The sequence below is a fragment of the Oncorhynchus keta genome, chromosome 14 (assembly GCF_023373465.1).
Source record: "Oncorhynchus keta strain PuntledgeMale-10-30-2019 chromosome 14, Oket_V2, whole genome shotgun sequence".
NCBI lineage: Eukaryota > Metazoa > Chordata > Actinopteri > Salmoniformes > Salmonidae > Oncorhynchus > Oncorhynchus keta.
Window position 1 is genome coordinate 18,122,977 of NC_068434.1, and position 22,707 is coordinate 18,145,683.

Sequence of the window (22,707 nt, forward strand, 5' to 3'; positions counted from 1 at the left end):
TATCTGAGCAACAAACTCACAAAACATACCAACTCTCAGCAATGAACTCCCAGCAAAATCTCTAGCAAAAAAAAACCTAGCAAAATCTCTGCAATGACCTCCCAGCAAATCTCTCTAGCAAAATCTCTGCAATGACCTCCCAGCAAATCTCCTCTCGCAAATCTTCCTCCAGCATAAAATCTCTAGCAAAATCTCTGCAATGACCTCCCAGAAAATCTCTCTAGATGACAAAACACTTATTTTTACTGCTCTAATTACATTGGTAAACAGTTTATAATAGCGATAAGGCACATTGGGGGTTTGTGATAATCCGCGTTGCGTCGTGCGAAGAACAGCCCTTAGCCGTGGTATATTGGCCATATACCACACCCACTCGGGCCTTATTGCTTAATTATTGCCTTTATTGGTTGGTTGGTTTGTTTGATATAAGCGTGTGGAAAATAATTTCCTCCTGAAAACAATAAACTATTCTATGGATTAAAAACGGAATATAATAGAGTAAATTGAACAGTACAACTACCTCTTTCAGATTTCTTGACCACCGATAGGATACAATGCCAGATATCATGGGTGAAGCTCGTGTCGTGGTTTTACTCGGTACTCGCTTGGCTGGGCCTGCGCGTGAGCTAGCACGCGCCAAGCGAGAAGAGGGAGGGGGAGAGAGAGAGGGAGGGAGCGAACGAACGTCGGCGGCAGCAAGCCACCAGCCCCGTAATCGAGAAAGAAAAGAGAAGTTACGCAAGAAAGAATTGCTGTAATTTTCTCACCTGCTGGGCTACATTGGGTAAATTAAGTCCACCAGAGGCTCAGGTGACAGAGGAGGCCGTTTGGGAACTCCGTAGGAACAAAACAACAAAAGCAAAAATACGGGATTTAACACAGGCAGTGACAATAAAACAACACTCCCTGACAAGTGGGCTGCTGGCTGCCGAAGGAGCAGTCAGGACAAGGAAAAAAAGGAAATAAATACGACATCTGCTTCTCCCTTAAGGTATTTAAACGTTATTGTCAAAACATCAATTCTCACTGAACTTTAAATTCATGAAACAATGAAGACTTAGCCAGAACTCATCAAGTGTCTCTGCAGTAGCTAACGTTAGTTAGTTAGCTTGTGAGTGAGCTGTGTTCGCTAGCTACAGTAGCGTTTTGCTAGCGACTAACGTTAGCTAAGCTAGCTGACTAAACGTGTTGTTTTCCAATAAACTTTGGTGGTGCTTTTAATAACCCGAACAGTGAAGGAGTGCTTCAAGACTAGAGGGGGAGGGCAGGTTCCCTTCTTGACATATTTCCCTCTACACATTTTCTTTAAAATGATAGCTGCGGAGGCCAGTAGTGAAGACACGGGCTCTGTCTCGACAGGGGTGGCAGGCGGCGGAGGCCCCGAGACGGCCCACTTTCCGTTTTATCCCAATCAGACCAGAGTGCGGGTCACTGATTTTGGCCAGCGATCAGCACCAAACTCCCGCTACCAGTCGAACACCTCCCCGGACGCCCTCCCTGATATGAGTATGATTTACCCCGGTTCTGGAGGAGATATTACCGGACCAGTCTTGTCCGCTACAGGGAATGGGGGTGGTGGACACGCAATTTGTCAAGGAACAAGCTCAGGGACCATTGGCGGTGTGTGCTACTCCCCCACCTCAGAGGGGCCCTGCAGCCGGATATCACCCACCTCGTCGGGTCCAGACGGGCCCAGTGTCTTCCCCCCACTACCACCACCACCTCTGCTCCCCACAGGCTACGGGGGACTCGGCACTGTGGATGAAAGCGAGATGCAGGATGGACCAGAATACGAGGAAGAGGAGGTGGTCTTCCCGCTCTCAGCGCCGCCCACTAACCAGTAAGGACTTTTCATATTCACTCAAATTGTTCTATTGTTCATTGAAACCTAGCTAACAATCTAAAAGAGGGTTTTATTGAACCGTCCTGGGTATATTTCCTTCCTGATGCATCCACCACCAGTGCTCTAGTATCTATTCAAATTATTGAATACTGCAGTTTTATAACATTCCCCAAATGGCAGGTAGGCAGTCAAATTGAATGAGGGGGTTCAGGATGTTGATCATCAATCTAGCCATGTAGTGAATAATGCATGAACCTATCCTGAAAACAATTTCCATATCTCATAATGTAGAGAAATATTTGCATTACCTACAGGTTAGATTATTCTCCCAACTCAGCCAGTTTGTTTGTATACAAATATGAATGCAATATATGGTACAAGTCAAAAGTTTGGACACCTACACATTCAAGGGGTTTTTCTTAAAAAAAAAAACTTTTTCTACATTTTAGAATAATAGTGAAGACACCAAAACTATGAAATTACATGCATGGAATCCGGTAGTAACCAAAAAAGTGTTAAACAAATCAAACTAGACTTGAGATTCTTCAAAGTAGCGAGCCATGATGACAGCTTTGCACACGCTTGGCATTCTCTCAACCAGCTTCACCTGGAATGCATTTCAATAAACAGGTGTGCCTTGTTAATTTGTGGAATTTCTTTCCTTAATGCGTTCGAGCCAGTCAGTTGTGTTGTGACAAGGTACGGTTGGGTTGGTATACAGAAGATGGCTCAAATAAGCAAAGAGAAACAACAGTCCATCATTAATGTAAGACATGGAGGTCAGTCAATCTGGAACATTTCATTTTTTCAAATGCAGTCGCAAAAACCATCAAGTGCTATGATGAAACTGGCTCTCATGAGGACTGCCACAGGAAAGGAAGACCCAGAGTTACCTTTGCTGCAGAGGATAAGTTCATTAGATACCAGCCTCAGAAATTGCAGCCCAAATAAATGCTTTAGAGTTCAAGCAACAGACATATCTCAACTGTTCAGAGGAGACTGTGTGAATCAGGCCTTCGTGGTCAAATTGCTGCAGAGATACCTCTACTAAAAGACACTAATAAGAAGATGCATACTTGGGCCAATAAACAAGAGTGGACATTAGACGGGGGAAATCTGTGCTTTGGTCAGATGAGTCCACATTTGTCTTTGGGAGACGCAGAGTAGATGAACGGATGATCTCCGCATGTTTGGTTCCCACTGTGAAGCATGGAGGAAGAGGGGTGATGGTGTGGGGGTGCTTTTCTGGTGACAGTCAGTGATTTATTTAGAATTCAAGGCACACTTAACCAGTATGGCTACCACAGCATTCTGCAGCGGTATGCCGTCCCATCTGGTTTGGGCTTAGTGGGACTATCATTTGTTTTTCAACAGGACAATGACCCAACACACCTCCAGGCTGTGTAAGAGCTATTTGACCAAGGAGAGTGATGGAATGCTGCATCAGATGACCTGGCCTCCACAATCACCCAACCTCAACCCAATTGAGATGGTATGAGATGAGTTGGACTGTAGAGTGAAGGAAAATGTGGGAACTCCTTCAAGACTGTTGGAAAAGCATTCCAGGTGTTGCCGGTTGAGAGAATGCTAAGAGTGTGCAAAGCTGTCATCAATGCAAGAGTGGCTACTTTGAATAATCTCAAATAGAAAATAGTTTGATTAGTTTTTTACACTTAAAAAAAATGATTACTACATGATTCCGTATGTGTTATTTCATAGTTTGATGTCTTCACTTTTCTACAATGTAGAAAATAGTACAAATAAAGAAAAACCCTTGAGTAGGTGTGTCTGAACTTTTGACTGATACTGTAATTCCCAGAATCATTGTAATGCGGCAGGTGTAGCAGATTTGAAATCTATCCAGCACTTGTCAATAAATGTTTTTATATTCATTGTTCTGGCCACAAATTAGGGTTTTCTTTTTTTAACCACACAATCATGTGGTCATAACCATATTCAATGGAAATGTTTTCTAATGGAATAATAATTCCTCTCACATCCTGCTCCTGAGTAAGGGTAGCCAATGTCTGCTGCTGCAGTCTTTTGTGTCAGTGTTGCTGCAGTAATCATCGCGGACTATCCATTGTGGGGGATTAAACATATTGGGTTTCCCTACACAATCATATTAGCCTATATATCTTTGTAGTGTGTGTGTGCGGCACTCGCTTTTGTCAGTCTCATTAGTGAAGTGCTGATCTTTATCATTTCTGGCCTCACGCTGTGAGATATCGAAATAACTGGGTCTGGAGTGTGAAATCACCTCTTATGGATCCCCACCTCTTATCACCCCCGTTTTCCACAATGTCTAGGTTTCCATCCAATTGGTGACAGATTTTCATGCACTTATTCAAAAATCTGCATGAAGAAAACATGCACTTTCCCACCAGTGGTGTGTTTCCACCAAACTGACTTGTTGCGGATATAAAGCATTGCGCGATGATTTAGTGCATAGAAGGTACTTTTGTTGCGTAAGTTTATGTCCTGAATAAAAATCTAAAGTTCAATGTGTTTCCATTGCATTTTCAACACTACCTATTTTAGTTTTGTCACAAACTGTTGTGTTAAATAGCGTATATGCACTCTGGTCTTGGCACATATGTTCTAGCCAACAGCTCTCAAATAGTACCGGTAGGCTAACCTACATCGGGAATTATTATGATAAGTGAGAATTTTGATTTGTCAAATGGCAGCTGATCATCGTGTCACCAAAATAATTTCCTCTATTGGAAAGGAGCATCATGCTCATCACTGTGGACTTTCATCACCCTGTGAAGGGACTCATAACTTATTTCATCTTTAGTGGGAGGACCTGACAACACATCTTCACGTGACTCCAAGTTTACCTTAATATGATGGTTATTATATCAATATTTGAGCATTAAGGCATTCCCAATGCCATTTCTCACCTAATTAACTAAAAGATCCCACCATGTTGAAGGACAACATTCTGTCGACATTTTATTAAATTGTACTGACATTTCTTGTTTCCATCAGCCCAGTCTTTTTTTTAATACGTCAGATATATAGTGCAACCAATTTTTCTTTTACTAAATATTTTGCTGTGCGACCAGGAGTTTTATTTTGGGTGTACTGTAAAATCCCAGATTTTATAATTGTTGTAATAAGGCTTTGCTGTTTCTTCATTATTTTTTTTCTCCGAGTGCACTAGGAAAAAAAAAGAAGTGCTGATTCAATATATTCATAAACCATGTGTGCTGTTCTAAAACTACTTGCGTGTCGTTAACTGTTTGTTTATACTTTGTTCAGTCATGTTACCTCATTGGCTGGCTGGCTGGCTAGCTAACAACCTGGTACATTTACCAGCATATGCAAACATTTGGGGGCACAGAAAGAAAGCAAAAGGTATAGCTTGTTCTTCCGGAGACCAATGATCATAGACATGAATATAAAATGCGTTCCCATCACAAACCTGACAATTACATTTTTTCTATGTAATGTATCTCAATAGGAAAATAGTTATTTTTACATAATATAGAAACCCTAATATTCCACAAATGACTTCCTAATTTCTGTGACAGGTATTCATATTAACAATTTACCTTTCCTAATAAACTAATGTATTTCAAATCAACGTTTATTTGTCAGGTGCGCCGAATACAATCTTACAGTGAAATTCTTCCTTACAGGCCCTAACCAACAGTGCAATTTAAGTTTAAAAAAAATAGGTATTAGGTGAACAATAGATAAGTAAATAAAATAAAAAACAGTGAAGGATAACAGCGAGGCTTTATACCGGCACCGGTTAGTCGGGCAAATTGAGGTAGTATGTACGTGGTAGGTATGGTTAAAGTGATAACCATACCTACATATATATATATATATATATATATATATATAAACCGAGTAGTAGTAGCAGCAGTGTAAAAGAGGGGTTGAGGGGATACACGCATGATACGAATAGTCTGGGTAGCATTTGATTACCTGTTCAGGAGTCTTATTGCTTGGGGGTAAAAGCTGTTGAGAAGTCTTTTTGTCCTAGACTTGGTGCTCCGCTACCGCTTGCCATGCGGTAGTAGAGAGAACAGTCTATGGCTGGGGTCGTTGACAATTCTTAGGGCCTTCCTCTGACACTGCCTGGTGTAGAGGTCCTGGATGGCAGGCAGCTTAGCACCAGTGATGTACTATTTACAGTTATATATTAGGTTCTAGGGCACAGCCTGCTTCAAAAGTAACTAATTGACATAGGCCCAATAAAGGCTGTATATCAATTGATATATTTTTAAATAGGTATTTTCTGGTGTTCCTAACTTGTATTTGGAGCCCTAGTCAGGTAATTAATCTGCATGACATGGTTGGATGGAAACCTGGGTAGTGAGGTGTTTAATAAATACACAAAATATAATAATAATAATAATAATATATATATATTAACCAGCCACTCATCAGTCCACTGCACTGACTCAATGTGAGACATTTTACATGATTGGAGTCTGATGCAACACAAGTTCCTCTTCTTTATCTGGTATTGTATATCATAATATGGTGTGTGTTGGTTGAGCTGCGGTGACCTGGCTGCTGCAAACTAGCATGTGGTGTGAGATGCTGTGCCAGTGGTTACAAATTACCCCACCTCATCTTGTCATATATAACACCAAATACCAGAACAAAACAGTTTCATATCAAGTCATTTTTCCTATTGAGTAATTTATTTATTTTCAATGAAGCCTATCATCACAGATCCACTACAGTGAAATATAGCAGTTTCATTGACACATTATAGTTGAGGCCCTAATACATTTTAGCTAATGCTTTAATTCGCTAATTGGAATGCACACACCATCGACACACAAGTCCATAGGTGACACTTTACAATGTCACACTCGGAGCTGTATACCCTTACTTCCCTGGGAGCCTAATGGACCACCCTTGAGGACAGTTTAAATGATGACCCAATTAAGATGCGGGTCTCCTCCACATGTGGCAGTGATCCACTGTGACAGAGGGCTGTCGACTGGAGCCTTGGCAGGGTGACTGTCTGAAGCAGTGGTGCCGTCCCATGGATGATATGTAGTCTGATTCTAAAGGCAGTCAGTCAAGTACACGGTGCATAGCCCAAGAGTCAGTGAACTTAACACACTTTTGGTTAAATCAACCCATTGTGTGGTATCTTAATAAACACATTTGAAAACTCATGTAGGCTCGGCCCAATAGCCTACATTTATACCAGTATTGCTGGTGATGAGTAAATACAATACCTGGCCTACTTCACTGGAGAATGTCTTGCTAAAATGTTATCATAGAAGGCCACTTCTGAGGTGACCTGGTATTTGCAGCATAGGTTCATCATCCCTGGAGACTGTCAGAAGCTGTAGTCTTTAATTCTCATGTTCATTTAGAGGTGCTTAACTTAGCACTTTGTAGAATGCCATGGAGAGGGAGAGCAACGCAACCAGCAGCAGACTCATTCACGCCAGCCCAGTGCCTGAGCTAAAACAAACAGGGTACCTCGAAACAAGCTGCTGATTCTGTTTCCACGAAGATTAGAGGATTTAGTCATAACCCCCCCCACCAGATAAGCAGTTGGTCATGAAAATGTCTCTTTGTGAAGTGCTAATTGAGCACCCACGCTTCCTAATTGCCTTTTTGAAAGTTGGCACTGGTGGAATTCCTAATTGCACGAGGATAAAGTTACATACCTATCCCTTTGCTGAGACTCAGCCGCTTATCTTTAGAGCCAAATACTACAGTTATTTTTTATAACAATACACACTTTAATTTAAAAAAAAGTCTCAGTAATTACACAGATTTACTGAGTGGTGATCCCAACAATTAGAATTAGCTTGGGTCTATGAGAACCTTATTAATGTAGCCTAATTTCCTTGGCCTAAGATTTTGAAATTGCTGCAATGCTGAAAAGCCACAAGACACCACTCTAAAACTAAATGCCCGGGATGGTGGTTGACAGTCCTCTCGGTTGTAGTTACATTCTTATGTTTTTGTCTTATGTTTTTTGTCTTGCAAACTAAATGCATACATCAGTGCAATAATGGTAATGTTCATATTTGGTCAAACACTGCATTGATAAGGCATACAGTTTCCATGCATTTTCTGCATGTTATGCAATGTTCTGTCATGCCCCTCCATACCCACACTGGCCTGCCTTTTTATCTCCTGCATCCTGTTTTCAAGACTTCCGAGCTTCTCATTGTGGCCTCCACAGGATCTTCAGGCATTCTACAATAGTTTGGGATTTTATTTTTTATCCTTCCTTTTCAGAACTTTTACTCTCCATTGTCACAGAACAAACACATTTAGCTACTGAATATTTTACCTAGCTATGACTAATCACACGTATGACTACACTGAAATACTTCCTCTGAGTTTGAGAGCGAGAGAACAATCCTCAGGGTGTTCTTCCCTCATTAGCCCATTGTCAATTAAATCAGATGGGACATGATTACTAGTCATTTTTGGAGGAGGAGCAAAGCCCTTGGAACTCTAATAGCCCGCTGATATAAATGGGTCAAAAGCTCTGGGTAGGTTTGTGTTATTCCAGGGAATCTGATTAGCAACCATTAGCACTGTGATGGATATGGGGCAACATTCAGACTGGGCTCGAAAGACTTCACCCTCCACCAGTGTCAATTAGTGACAATTATGCCAATGTATGTTGTGTAAATTAATGTGAGTAAAAAAACAAATGTCCCTTGCTGGAAATTAAAAGTTGATAGTTGACTATGGGCAGTGTGATCAAGACTATACTGCTTGATATGATCCGGATGACTGTCTGATCACCCTCTCCGTAGGCAATGTGAGCAAGACCTTTAAACAGGTCAACATTCACAAGGTTGCGGGGCCAGACAGATTGCCAGGAAGTGTACTCTGAGCATGCGCGGACCAACTGACATTTTCAACCTCTCCCTGACCAAGTCTGTAATAACCACATGTTTCAAACAGACCACCATAGTCCTTGTGCCCAATAAAGCAAAGATGACCTACCTAAATGACGACCGCCCCTTAGCACTCATGTCGGTAACCATGAAGTGCTTTGAAAGGCTGGTCATGACTCACATCAACACCTTCATCCCGGAAACCCTAGACCCACTCCAATTCGCATACCGCCCCAACAGATCCAGAGATGACACAATTTCAATCACACTCCACACTGCCCTTTCCCACATGGACAAAAGGAACACCTTTATGAGAATGCTGTTCATTGACAGCTCAGCGTTCAACACCATAGTGCCCACAAAGATCATCACGAAGCTAAGGGCCCTGGGACTAAACACCTTCCTCTGCAACTGGATCCTGTACTACCTGATGGGCCACCCCCAGTTGGTAAGGGTAGGTAACACATCTGCCACACTGATCTTCAACACTGGGGCCCCTCAGGGGTGCGAGCTTAGTCCCCTCCTGTATTCCCTGTTCACCCACGACTGCGTGGCCAAACACAACTCCAACACCATCGTTAAGTTCGCTGATGACACATCAGTGGTAGGCCTGATCACCGACAATGATTAGGTAGCCTACAGGGAGGAGGCCACACTGCCAGGACGACAACCATAACCCCACCGCCACCATTGGGCACTTTGTTCACAACCATGACATAAGCAAACCGCTCGCCCACATGACGCCATACACGCTGTCTGCCATCTGCCTGGTACAGTTGATACTGGGATTAATCTGTGAAGAGCACCCTCTCCAGCGTGCCATTGGCTATCAAAGGTGAGCATTTGCCCTCTGAAGTCTGTTACGATGCCGAACTCCAGTCAGGTCAAGACCCTGGTGAGGATGACGAGCACGCAGATGAGCTTCCCTGATACTGTTTCTGACAGTTTATGCAGAAATTCTTTGGTTGTGCAAACCCAGTTTCATCAGGTGTCCGGATGACTGGCCTCAGACGATCCCGCAGGTCAAGAAGCCGCCTTCACCGTTGTTTATGGTAGAGAAATGAACATTAAATCCTCTGGCAACAGGTCTGATGGACATTCCTGCAGGCCGCATGCTAATTGCACAATCCCTCAACTTGAGACATCTGTGTTGTGTGACACAACTGAACATTTTAGTGGCCTTCTATAGTCCCCAGTACAAGGTCAACTTGTGTAATGATCATGCTGTTTATTCAGCTCCTTGATATGCCACACCTGTCAGGTGGATGAATTCTTGGCAAAGGATAAATGCTCACCTAACAGGGATGTAAATACTTTGTGCACCAAATTTGAGAGAAACTTTTTGTGCATATGGAACATTTCTAAAATACTTTATTTCATCTTATGAAACATGGGACCAACGCTTTACATGTTGCGTTTTTCTAGTTTGTTCTGTTTTCGCTAGTTAGCATTTAACTAACCGAATCTGATGTCGCTATTAGTTTGTGCCAATTTTGTTAGCATTCTGGTAATTGAGGCCCGAGGGGCTTTTTTTGGGGGCCTTTTTAGCGCCCCGTGTGTGCGGTTACGGTATTACTGAGGACGGTATGACAATATGAAAATCTGGATATTGTCCAAGCCTAGTGTGTATAAAAATAAATCATGAAACGCATGCTGGTTACCTACATACGTTTCATACGTGTAGCTGTGTTGTCGGCCAATCAAAACAGCGATATAGTCAGAAGATCCCTGTGTAGCAAGTGAAGTGGGAGATTTCTAATAAATACAAAATGGAATTTTAAATTGTAATTAAGTTGGCTAAATGAGGAGTAGGCTGGAGTTGTTGTAGACATTGTTGTCGACATTGGCTGGGGTGCAGCAAAATAGCCTTGCTACTTTAGCTAGCTAGCTGGTTAACTTAGCTGGCTACTGTAGCTTTACTATTTTATTTTTATTTAACCTTTATTTAACTAGGAAGGTCAATGATTTGATGCAGTCAAGACGGGCACTCTACTTCCATGCCACACACCGGCCCCTACTCCTCTCTCCCCTCCCCCCACCCCTGTGCTGCACTTTGCCTGTTTCAGCAGACCGGCTCTCGAGTTACAGGAGCAATTCTCCATTGAAGTTTACCCACCCCCCCCCAGTTTTTCTTCTTCTTTAAAACACATGTATTTCAATTATCTGAATATATCCCAAAAATATCACTAATTTCAAATGCCCATCCCTAGTGTGCGTCAAACAAGTCCGTGTGCTGTCACTCTCTCGCTCTGACTGAGGGTAGTAAGCTGTGACATTCCATGTGTGAAGAAAAATAGAGCATTTTCACAGCTGCTCCCCTTTTCCCCACTGGAAAGTAAAATAAATAAAAATTGGTTAGAGACAAGTTGAAGGGTCTGGTTAGTGCATAAATCCATGCAGTGTTTTGAAGCTGTGGTGTTTTGTACGTTTACCTTAATAATCCCGGGGTTTGTAACCAATACAGAATTTCAGGGTGAGTGTGTTTTGAACCATGCACACCGCTAGCTTCAGGTGTGGTTGTATGTAAGCCGTTCACATAAGCACCCAGAGGTCATGGGATTATGTGTGTTGTTGCCATGCAACCTCACTCGTGTGATACCACTCCTTACCCCCACTGCCCCACTTCTCATTAAACCTATAGGCTGCGTGCTCATGATGCGTGGCTTTATTTTAGGCTCCAGAGAGCGAGGGAAATGGAGAGAGATTCATCCTTTCTGCTTGGCTTGAAACAGCAGACGGACTCAGCCTCCTCATCCTGTAAGACAAACCTCTTCCCTCAGTGTTTCGACGATTAAGGAAACTGGACAACTGATCAGAATATTTTTTTTTAAATCACTTAGCATCACTTCCAGCATATTATGTGAGGTCCATTCCAGTAGCCCTCTTCCTCCTTTGGTTGCTGCTTACTGACCCTAGAGTACGGAGATTACATTACCTGGGCGGCAGGTTCATAGCATGGCACAGATGGATTTAGAGTTGTGTTTGCATTGCTTTCCGCACCGGAGCACTCAGACCCTAGTCACTCCAACTCAACGTTTTCCTCGGCAGCAGAACAATCAGCATCAGTGGAGCGGGAACTCCTTGTGAGAGAGCGGGACAGACCAGGAGATGCAGCAGAGAGCGAACTCCGCGTAAGTGTGGCACCTCGCCATCCAGCCCTCCTTACTTTCCTAACAGGCTGGTAGGACAGGAGACTGAGGTGCATGATTATGCACAATCTCTTTGTTATTCATCTCTACCAGACAGAGTAGGGTTCTTGGAATTACCCATACCTTATTCCCCTAAATATAATTTGTAAGGCGGCTTTGCTTTTTGTTTGGGTGAGTTAATGCTATGATTCTATATTTCATTGATCGATTGTTGGAGTCCCCATTAATTGGCTCCATTGATGTAGACAAATTGTGATCTATATAATGATGTAGCATATGTTCCCTCGGTTCTCCTCCTATACTTAACTTGATGCTCCTTTGAGTTTTTCTAGTCTTCATTCATATTTTGACAAGCTACATTATCCCCATCTCATTTGAATATGGCTCCAAATATCACATTTTTGTTTTTTAGAAAATTGCACATGCAAAACTTTAATTTTACATTGGAATAAAGCAAACTCCTAACTCAAATTGATGACCACTAAAGAAAACAGTTGAAGTTTAATATAAATTGAAATAGGCAATGTTAGAGATTGGATGATAAACCAAATATTATTGACACTGACCATATTAATCACGTATCGCAGGCATTTTGCTCAGCTCTAGGTTATATGTTTGCTAGACCTTGTGGGTACCAGTTAAGGAGGACAATCCCATTCGTGGGGGGAAAGCGTGATAGGCTCATTTCCCCTCATGACCGCTGGCAGCTCAGCTGAGGCGCATCGCTGATCTAAAGTGGTGCAGTTTCATTACTTGTTGACGCTGATAAGGAGTGACTTGACATCTTCTGAGATATTTTAGCATGGTGGCATCCATTGTGAGGAGGAAGGGGGAAAAACAGGAGAGGGAATGCACACGAGAACTAGAGCCAGAGAGAAATGGTAATTCCTCAATCAAACATTAACAAGCTGAGTCTGCCCTCTCAGCCCTAGAGATGTAGCCCTTGGAAATCGAGAGGTCTCGTCCCTGTCCCTCTCTTCTTCCTGCCCTCCACTCCATCCGTCCAGGGCTAACCAGAGGTCATGTCCTGAATGCTCAAACACAGATGCATTTCTGATTCATCAATTTGATTTGAGGAGCCTGGTGAAAGGGAAAAGACAGTACATGGTATATAGATAGGCTATTGGCTTGTTTCCCTTGGCACAATTTGAGGGTTCAAGCTGTGAAATACTTTCCCAAAAAATAATTTTGAAACCTCTTCCTTCAAAGTGGCTATTTTGAACTACAAATAATATCATTGTGTAATATCTGTAGAGGAATCTCACATTGGTCCTGCCAAATAATGTTTTCAGTGAGTAGTCTAATGAAATCGGGTAGCCTAAATGCTAGTGTTTTTACATGGCCATATTTGATGTGAAAATATAAGCTAGGTCGGTCTACACCTAAAACATTTAGTCGGAGGTGAATCTTGATGTGCCTCACTAAAGCTGCATGTGACTAGACACCATCTCAGTAGCTCCGGAGGGAGGTAGTTTTTTTTAATGAAAAATTACAGTTCTCAGCCTGTAGCCTCCTGTGGCAGAAACCCTTCCACAGGTTGTCAGTCCAAATGGAACACTCTGAATGGTCTGAAAATTGCTATGGTGAATGTCAGCAAATCTAATGCAATAGTCTGTTTGTTCTATATTGATTTCAGAAATACTTTTGAGAGAATTGCAGGGTTTCAGCTTGTTCATATTGCCCTGAATACTCTTGCACATTGGTTTTATAGGTGAAAACTGTTATATTCTTCACTCAGCTTATTGAGGGGGAAAAAACATTTTGTATTGGTTAATCCTCTCAGGATACACTGTAGCGTACTGGCTATATGCGATACACATTGACTCAAACGGAGGATTTTAAATAATTTGCTTGCTATGTTTCCTTCCGAAACTGTGAAGACACGTCATTACAGCAGCCACTAACTGTCTGCCCGCACTATGCTGTGTGAAGCTCTCTGTGGGTTTCAGATAGGAGCCTCCCATCTAGTCCTCAACACTAAATCTACCCAACTCTCTTCCTCTTTCTCATGACCGGTGAGAATTTCTGACTTTGCATTAAATTAGTCTTGCTTTTTCACTTCGTGCCAGCTGCATATGTCACATGCTGGAAATGGAGGCGCTCTTCTATCATGTTGTTGAAGTGAAGGAGCCTCTTTTGCCTGCTGTCATGTGATGTAACTCCCTGTACCTGTGCTTCCTGTGAGAAAGGGGTGCCTAGACTCTGCGAGGAGAGTGCCTGCTTCCACTGTGTGGGTGGGTGGTTTGTTATGCTTTTTACCTAGCCTATTAGGTGAAGGACAGTCATGTTTGCATGACCAGTCAGTTTTATTGTTGACAAGTTTAGTTTGTTCTTTTAGTGCACAGTATGTAGGATACAGAGCAGCCTTCTTTTAGGCTTTTTTTTTTTAAAGAGTAGTGCTTAAGGGTTAAACTAGTAGCTGCCAGTAGGAACAGCCAGAGCAGAGCTTCATTGTGCTGCTCTTGATTCATGCACTGACACAACGAGGCATTCCTCAGGCTGATAAAACCAGTGTGTCCTATCGTTGCTGTCATGGTTTATGTTCATACCCCATTCATCACAACACCCTGGCTAACCCCGGCCTCCCCATCCCCCAAAACGCTCTAACTTACACCTATATAAAAAATAAGCTTGTACATTAGTGAGGACTGCATTGTCATAGGGTGTAACAACTTAATTTTGATAAAACATTGCTTAGTTTCCATGCTTTTGTTGCTTTGAAAATAACTATTCAGTAGCTTGAGTAACTTCTAGCTGGTTACTGCACATAGGTCGGTGGAATATTTATACACATTTTTTATTTTAAGTATGGCAAATGGAAAGTGTTTCTACGCGCTCATCTCTCAATGAATAAACTTACGCACACAAGCGGTTTCAGACGTGGTGGGAGTGGAACACTTATGCCTGGTGTTGCAATGAAAAATATGACAAGCATCGGTCTAACACTATAAAAAGGAACACTGAAATTATTCAATAATAAGCTAATATTTGCAGGAGTTGCACTTTTAGAATGTATGCAACAAAATTAGCCCAAAAAAACATTCACACCGTGGCCCCTAGGCTAATCAGCCATCTCATTCTACTCACACAGCCACCATCGTGACTATAACAGCTATACAGACAGTTCTGATCTAAGGCAATTCAATTCTCTCCAGTGCAGCTACAATGTAGTTTCGCAAACCTGGACGTCTGTCCAAGCCACAGCTGGCCAGTACAGCTCCGCTCAGGAAGAAAGACACACTGTCATGGGGAGTTTCACTGTAGGAACCCACCTGCCTTAGCATTAACACTCCACTCCCTGTGAATCTGCACAGCAGCACTGAGATTACTGTGGACCTTTTTTATAGAGCAATCCTTTGACCCTATCCTCACTGGAAGGTTTAATAAGGAAGTCAATCCATGCACAGCTCTCGCGCTCTGCTTCCTCCGGATGGAACCCCCGCTGTCTTCTGGCCTGTAAAATATGATGATGAGAGGATGCTCTGTGCACATATCTCATGGTGCAGGTAATGCATGTGTTGGCAAGCCGTGTGTTGTTCCCTTTACAGGCTGAGGGGTGAATAGTTGCTGGATAAATAAATAATGAAAGAAACAACTGTGACCAACAGTGGAGATGGAGAGGAAAAAAGCCTGGAGCTGCTGCGTCTTTAGTGGAATCACAACCCCGGTTGTGCTGATATTCTTTGACCCCAAGCTACAAAGCAGACCGTGTGCGTAGGCAAACACCAAATGACTCACCCCTGGATCAGACTCTTTCCTCTGCTGTTATTGTGTTGTCGTTGTTTCAGATCGAGACGGGCAGGATATTTGCTCTATGCAAATGTTGGGTGAATAATATGGTTCTCTATACACTAGGAAAGATGCATTTGAAATGAGAATAATCATGAATCAATTTCAGCAGTTCTTTCAGAGTTTGAAATTTACAGTAGGCTTAGCCTGCTTAGACACTTGATAAACCCATCTTTTCAATATATACACCTTTTTAGTTTAGGCAGATGTTGGAAAGATGCTAAGTGAAGACCTGAACATCCAATTCAATAGCAGTACTGTTGGTTCAGGCCAACATGTATCTTCCACCCCACTTTTTGTAGGCATTGTACTATAGTCAGTCTCCATGCTGACTGATGTATCCATGCCCCTATATACATGACGGGGTACCAGTACGAGTTAATTGAGGTAGATATGTACATATAGGTAGAGGTAAAGTGACTAGGCAACAGGATCGATAATAAATAGTAGCAGCAGAGTATGTGATGAGTCAAAGGAGTTAGTGCAAAAAGGGTCAATCCAGATATGTCAACTATTTAGCAGTCTCTCAATCATACGCTCACTTCTCACATCTGTCTTCCTCAGTCTCTCCATCAAACAAAACCTTTAGCCTGCCAGTCTCTTAACCCCCTCCCAGGAGCGCCACTGGCCTTTTCCCCCATCCACAGCACACCTACCCCCACACCAGACTTCATCGCTATCGTTTTTTTTTTTTTTACAATAGCATACCCCTGCTCCTCTAAACCAGATGGGAGCACTTAGTCTTGTTTGAAAATAACTGTGACAACCCATTCATCTCCCCCCTGTTCTGTGGTGTTAGCCCAAAATCTGGGCCAATGTGTAAATGTTTCACCCATCTGGCGGGAACGTTAAGTCGGTGACCTGTGAAACTTTAACCAGTGGTAGAAAAGCTTCTGTTTGACTAAAAAAGCAGCCTGCTTTTAATGGTGCGGCTGAAGCTTAAAAAGCTTTTGTCATTTACGCTCCGTTCCACTCTCCTCACGCCTGTTTTAGTGGCTGCTCTATATAGGTAGACTAGAGGGTAAAATCTTGGTGCAGTTTCTTACTAGCTTAATATTTCAGAATATGTCAATGTAATGTTAAGCTCACACTCGTTGACTTGAGAATTGACCCTAGAGTCCTAGACACTCAAACTCAGTGGTGTCTTAAACGCATAACATGAATAGTGGTGATCCCTCCTTGTTTTGGCGAGCATAGTTTGCTGGCATTTTAGTCTTATCTAGTTTTATGTAGACTAGACAAGAGCATTCTATCAAGTCCAAGAGTAAGGCCGTATACTACAATCTCTGCGAGACCAAGAACCCCAAAACAAAGCCTAGTCCCAAGTCAAGACTATAACATAACAGACCCAGCCGAGTACAGGGTTATTTTGAGCAGCAGGCTAGGCCTATTTGTTTGCCTTGAATCAGTCACAAAGAATCCCTGTGTGGTTGTTAGGGTTTTATGAATGAGGATTAGTAAAGAAATGGTCTAATTTATAAAACTCTTGATTCAGACCTTTTTTATTTTTTACGAGACATGGATGAATGAGTGTTAACCACTGAAGGATTACTAATGATGGACCAATGAGTAAAATGTTCATTGAATATGTGACTCCATTGAGTCTGTGTGGGAGCGGATGACTGTAACAAACTGAGAATGGTTTGAGATGTTGGGAACTGAAAGCGTTCATGTGACTGAATGGAATAGCCTAAGCTAATGATGGATGGGGTGAACAATGGAGTGGATGAATGTGGTAAGTCAATTTATGAATGACACTGCAGCACAGTTAATCATAAATTCAGTGATATTGTTTTACAAAGTGAACCAAATTTGAACTTGCACAGCTATTAGGAAGATTATTTTTGCATCACAGAAAAGTGTTCCACTTTTGTTTTTGAATAAAAAAGTGTTTGAATCACATTCTGGCTAATGTCACGCTGTGCAACAAGCCTACATAAAGACTTTGTGTGTTACTGTGTGTATGTCCCTCCCCGCTCGAGTTCTCTCAGGTGGTATGCTTCATAGAACACAGCCTTAGTGTTGACAATGTCTCCCAGAGAGAGAAAAAAGGGTAATATTGCGAGCTGAATACAGAAGGCAAAATGGTGTACATGTAGGCCTAGGTATCCAAGGATGACGATGCCCGTCCCTCCTTCCCTCCCTCCCTTTGTTTTAGGTGGTACCATGGGAAGCTTGACCGGACCATTGCTGAGGAGCGGTTGCGGCAGGCCAAGACTTCTGGCAGCTACCTCATCAGGGAGAGTGACCGCCGTCCCGGCTCCTTTGTCCTGTCCTTCCTCAGCTTGACCAGCGTGGTCAACCATTTCAGGTCAGTCAAAGCATGCGCGCACACACACACAGAGTTAATTAATTCACAATGCATTAGTCATGACGCAGGTCAATCGCACAGACACAGAAGTCTCCATGACCTGTATATCGTGGGCTACAAACCTTTTTTTGTAGTCCCATGGTTCTTTAACTTTTTCAGCTCGAGACCCAAACAAGAAATGAACCACTATCCCTTGACCTATCCCTGTGGGTTACAGATACAGACACTATGAATACTGCACAAACCACTGAGCCTAAGTTTATAGCCTTAGCCACCATGTCTCTAACAGCCTGCATCACAGAACAGAAAGTGAGCCAATGCAGATGTTAGACATAACATTCAGGATCCCATTGCTGGCTCCTTTGGGGCAAGTGTGTGGGTGAAGGTGAGACTTGTCTTTGACAGAGGGGTGCATGGGTGGACGGCCCGGCAACCATGCTTCCAATTACCAGCAGGCAGGACATTACCTCCATCCCCTCATTACCTTTTGGGGCTCAGGTAGCCTAGTGGTTAGAGCGTTTGGCCTGTAACCCGAAAGGGTGCTGGATTTAATTCCCAAGCTGACAAGGTAAAAATCTGTTCTGCCCCTGAACAAGGCAGTTACCGCTGTTCCCCGGTAGGCCGTCATTGTAAATAAGAATTTGTTCTTAACGGACTTTGCCTAGTTAAATAAAGGTGTTTAAAAAAAACACCACCCCCTTATCTTAGTATTGTGTCTCCATCAGACATTAGCCCCTGACAACACTACCCACTCGCATCTACTGAAATGTGGAGAAGTAATGACCTTTTCACAGCACTCCTAGTGTGAAGTTTTCTGGGTGTCTCCAGTGCTTTGGATGGCTGTGAGAATGATGTTAGTCAGAACATGCATGCAGCCATCCACAAATAGCAGTTCTGTCTGCCCTGTCTTGGCTCTGTGTCCACAATACTGTGGGGTCCTTTTGTAGCTCATTTGGTAGAGCATAGCACTTGTAACGCCAGGGTAGTGGGTTAAATTTCCGGGACGACCCATACGTAAAATGTATGCAAGTCGCTTTAGATAAAAGCGTTTGCTAAATGGCATATTTATTAATACCTTCAGGGTGTGTGCACTGTACATTCAACTGTATTCATTCCAGTTCGATATATCTGTCGATAAGGCCCGGCCTGCATTCATGACATCACCCGCGCCTGGACCAGATCAACACCAAGCATTTCAATAGACGACTGAATAACGTATGGGGAAATGATGGCATCTCATTCACAGCATTTCTTTAGAGACATGATAGCGTTGATGCTGGAAACCCTTGTGAAATGGTATTAGGAAGGCAAGGTTAAACAATAGCCTAACCATGGGAAGATGTCCTTGAATGGTGTCTAATCTACTGTACATTAGTCAGACAGAGATTTGCTCAACAGATGGGCTGCGACTGAAGGATTATTCTAGGCTCCCCACTGTTAGCTGGCTCGCCAAGACTTTAATCATGCCATTGTCATCATTACTTGAGTAATTTCACACCCGACTATAATCAGTTGAGTCATGATAGTTTAATGCATCTGTTCTCCTTTTTGTTTCACAGATCCCAGGGCAACTGGGACTAATTTTAGCACTGTGCTGTTCTGCTCTTGTACTTATTGATGGTTTGAGTAGAATTTGTGGAAAGTGTAGCATACTTATTTCTGCTGATTTTTAATTGTTCAAACTGACAATTGAATTTAGGCCTTTATTTTCATACTTAATATTTTCTGCACACAGCACATTTTGCTTAGTGAATCAATTTGATATTGTGCTCTGTGTATCTGTGCATGTTTACAGGATAATCGCCATGTGTGGAGACTATTACATTGGCGGGCGCCGGTTCTCGTCCCTGTCGGACCTGATTGGTTATTACAGCTATGTGTCTTGCCTGCTGAAAGGTGAAAAGCTGCTATCACCCGTGGCTCCCCCAGAGGTAAGATTCCATTACACTCAAGAGTAGAAACTGAGGTAAGACTCCCCCTACATACCCAATGTACAGTGCCTTCAAAGTGTTCACACCCCTTGACTTAACATTTAGTAGTTATAGGCTGGATTTAAAATGTATTAAATTTAGATTTTTGGGGGGGGGGGGTCACAGGCCTACACAACACCCAATAATGTCAAAGTAGAATTATGTTTTTAGAAATGTTTACGTAAATGTCTTGGGTCAATCAGTATTCAACCTCTTTGTTATGGCAAGCCTAAATAAGTTTAGGAGTAAACATTTGCATAACTTAAATAAGTTGACTCACTCTGTGTTTAACATTTTATTTTTGACTACCTCATCTCTATACCCCACCCACGCAATTATCTGTAAGGTCCCCCAGTCGAGCAAGGAATTTCAAACACAGATCCAACCCTAAAGACCAGGGAGGTTTTTCAATGCCTTGCAAAAAAGGGCACCAATTGGTAACCTAACAGTTGTGGCTACTTCACGTGGTGTATTGTTTTCTCTAATTTCTTGCCCTTTGTGCTGTTGTCTGTAACCAATAATGTGTGTACCATGTTTTGTGTTGCTACCATGTGGTGTTGCTACCATGCTGGGTTGTTGTCTTAGGTCTCTCTTTATGTAGTGTTGTCTCTCTTGTCGTGATGTGTTTTTGTCTTATTTTTTAATAATCCCAGCCCCTGTCCACGCAGGAGACCTTTTGGTAGGCCATCATTGTAAATAAGAATTTGTTCTTAACTCACTTGCCTAGTTAAAAGGTAAAGATCTGGTAAACATTTAAAAAGCAGACATTGAACATCCCTTTGAGCATGGTGAAGTTATTATTTACACTTTGGATGGCTATCCATACACCCAGTCACTACAAAGATACAAGCGTCCTTCCTAACTCAGTTATGATACCGCTCAGGGATTTTACCATGAGGCCAATGGTGACTTTAAAACAGAGTTTAATGGCTGTGATAGAACTGAGGATGGATCAACAATATTGTAGTTACTCCACAATACTAACCTAATTGACAGTGAAAAGGAAGCCTGTACAGAATAAAAAGTATTCCAAAATATGTATCCTGTTTGCAACAAAGCACTAAAGTAATACTAAAAAAATAAATGCAAATAACATTTCACTCTAGTAGGCTAGAGACAGGAAAATAACCACTTATGTGTGGAACCAATTTTATACAAATCTTTCCATACAAAATTTTCCTACCAAACTGGGCATGAACTATAAACAGTAGCTTACAGCTAACAAATGAGCTGTAGAATAATATAGTAGTTCAGTATAATGCTTCTAGAAAGAAATGGCTAAATGCAAAAGGAAAATCCAACATTTTAAAATATGGCCAGATTAGACATTGTGCATGTTTTGACAAGTGGGCAGAAATCCACATAGTCATAGTGAGAGAGGAAAACATCTTATTTTAATAAAAAATGTTTTCAGGCTGTAACACAACAAAATGTGGAACAAGGCAAGTGGTATGAATACTTTCTGAAGACACTGTATCTGGGAGATATGTCCCAACTTCCCCTACACCCCAGGCCATATTTCATAACCCTCTCGAGAGAGCGAGAAGCCAGGAAAATACTAATGAGAGGTGTCCTGGAGGGTGTCTAGTCGAATAATTTCATTTAGATTGCTGAGGGGAGGGTTTGAAGATTTTTTTGGAAGCATTGGTTAATAGTGCAGTTTTTTAATAGTGTGCTTGTGTCTGTCTGTGCTTGTGTGTAGCCTGTAGAGGACAGGAGGCGAGTGAGAGCCATTCTTCCATACACCAAAGTGCCAGAGACCGATGAGATCAGGTAACCTACAAAGACACATTTTATGGAATGTGAGTGCCTTGTTGGAGAGGACTGACAAGCACATCATCCAAATAATACAAAAACAGACCTCCCTGTCATTTAGCAAGACCCAGCACACTAACAGGTGAGTCTGGCTATTCTTTGTCAGATCATGAGAAATGTCTTTCTGAATCCAAGCCTTAACACAGAGATACTGCTAGCTCAGTCTTAGCTGACTGGATAGAACCATGCAATCTTTCTTTACAGTGGTGTGTAGCATAAAGGAGACACCTTGTGGTGAATTGGTGCTACTACACCCAAACACTGCTGCAGGGACTTGCTTCCATTTAGCCATGTGCATTAGTGAGGTCGGGCACTGATATTGTGCGATTAGACCTGGCTCGCAGTCAGCATTCCAATTCATCCCTAAGGTGTTTGGTGGGGTTGAGGTCAGGGCTCTGTGTTGGCCAGTCAAGTTTTTCCACCGATCTTGACAAACCACTTCTGTGTGGACCTTACTTTGTGCACTGGGGGCATAGTCATGCTAAAACAGGAAAGAGCCTGCCCTAAACTATTGCCACAAAGTTGGAAGCACAGAAATGTCTAGAATGTCATTGTATGCTGTTGCTTTAAGATTTCCCTTCACTTGAACAAAGAGACCTAGCCCAACCCATGAGAAATAGCCACCAAACTTTATAGTTGCCACCATGCATTTGGGCAGGCATTCGCCAAACCCAGATTTGTCTGTCTACCAGATGGTGGAGCGTGATTCATCACTCCAGAGAACGTGTTTCCACTGCTCCAATGGCGGCAAGCTTTACACCACTCCAGCCGACAGGGTGTGTGCTGGCATTGAGCATGATGATATTAGGCTTGTGTTCAGCTGCTCGGCCATGGGAACCCATTTCATGAAGCTCTTGACGAACAGTTCTTGTGCTGACGTTGCTTGCAGATGCTTCAGCACTCGCTCTGTGAGCTTGTGTGGCCTACCACTTCGCGGCGGAGACGTTGTTGCTCCTAGATGTTTCCATTTCACAATAAC

The 22,707-nt window shown here is 42.5% G+C and overlaps 1 protein-coding gene across 7 annotated transcripts in view; it reads left to right on the plus strand.

Moving 5' to 3' along the window:
* Window positions 1-646: 646 nt before the first annotated feature.
* Window positions 647-22,707, plus strand: part of LOC118373138 (ras GTPase-activating protein 1-like) — a 41,059-nt gene continuing 18,998 nt past the window's right edge. Inside the window, exons 1-5 of one of the 7 annotated variants that reach the window (XM_035759202.2) lie at window positions 650-991; window positions 1,318-1,840; window positions 17,791-17,943; window positions 19,739-19,874; window positions 21,616-21,686. In XM_035759202.2, the coding sequence (XP_035615095.1) occupies window positions 1,503-1,840; window positions 17,791-17,943; window positions 19,739-19,874; window positions 21,616-21,686 (698 nt within the window). In that variant the 5' untranslated portion in view covers window positions 650-991; window positions 1,318-1,502. Of the gene's footprint in view, window positions 1,841-17,790; window positions 17,944-19,738; window positions 19,875-21,615; window positions 21,687-22,707 lie in introns of all 7 variants that reach the window. The other 6 variants (XM_035759203.2, XM_035759204.2, XM_052461216.1 and 3 more) reach the window with 6 other exon arrangements.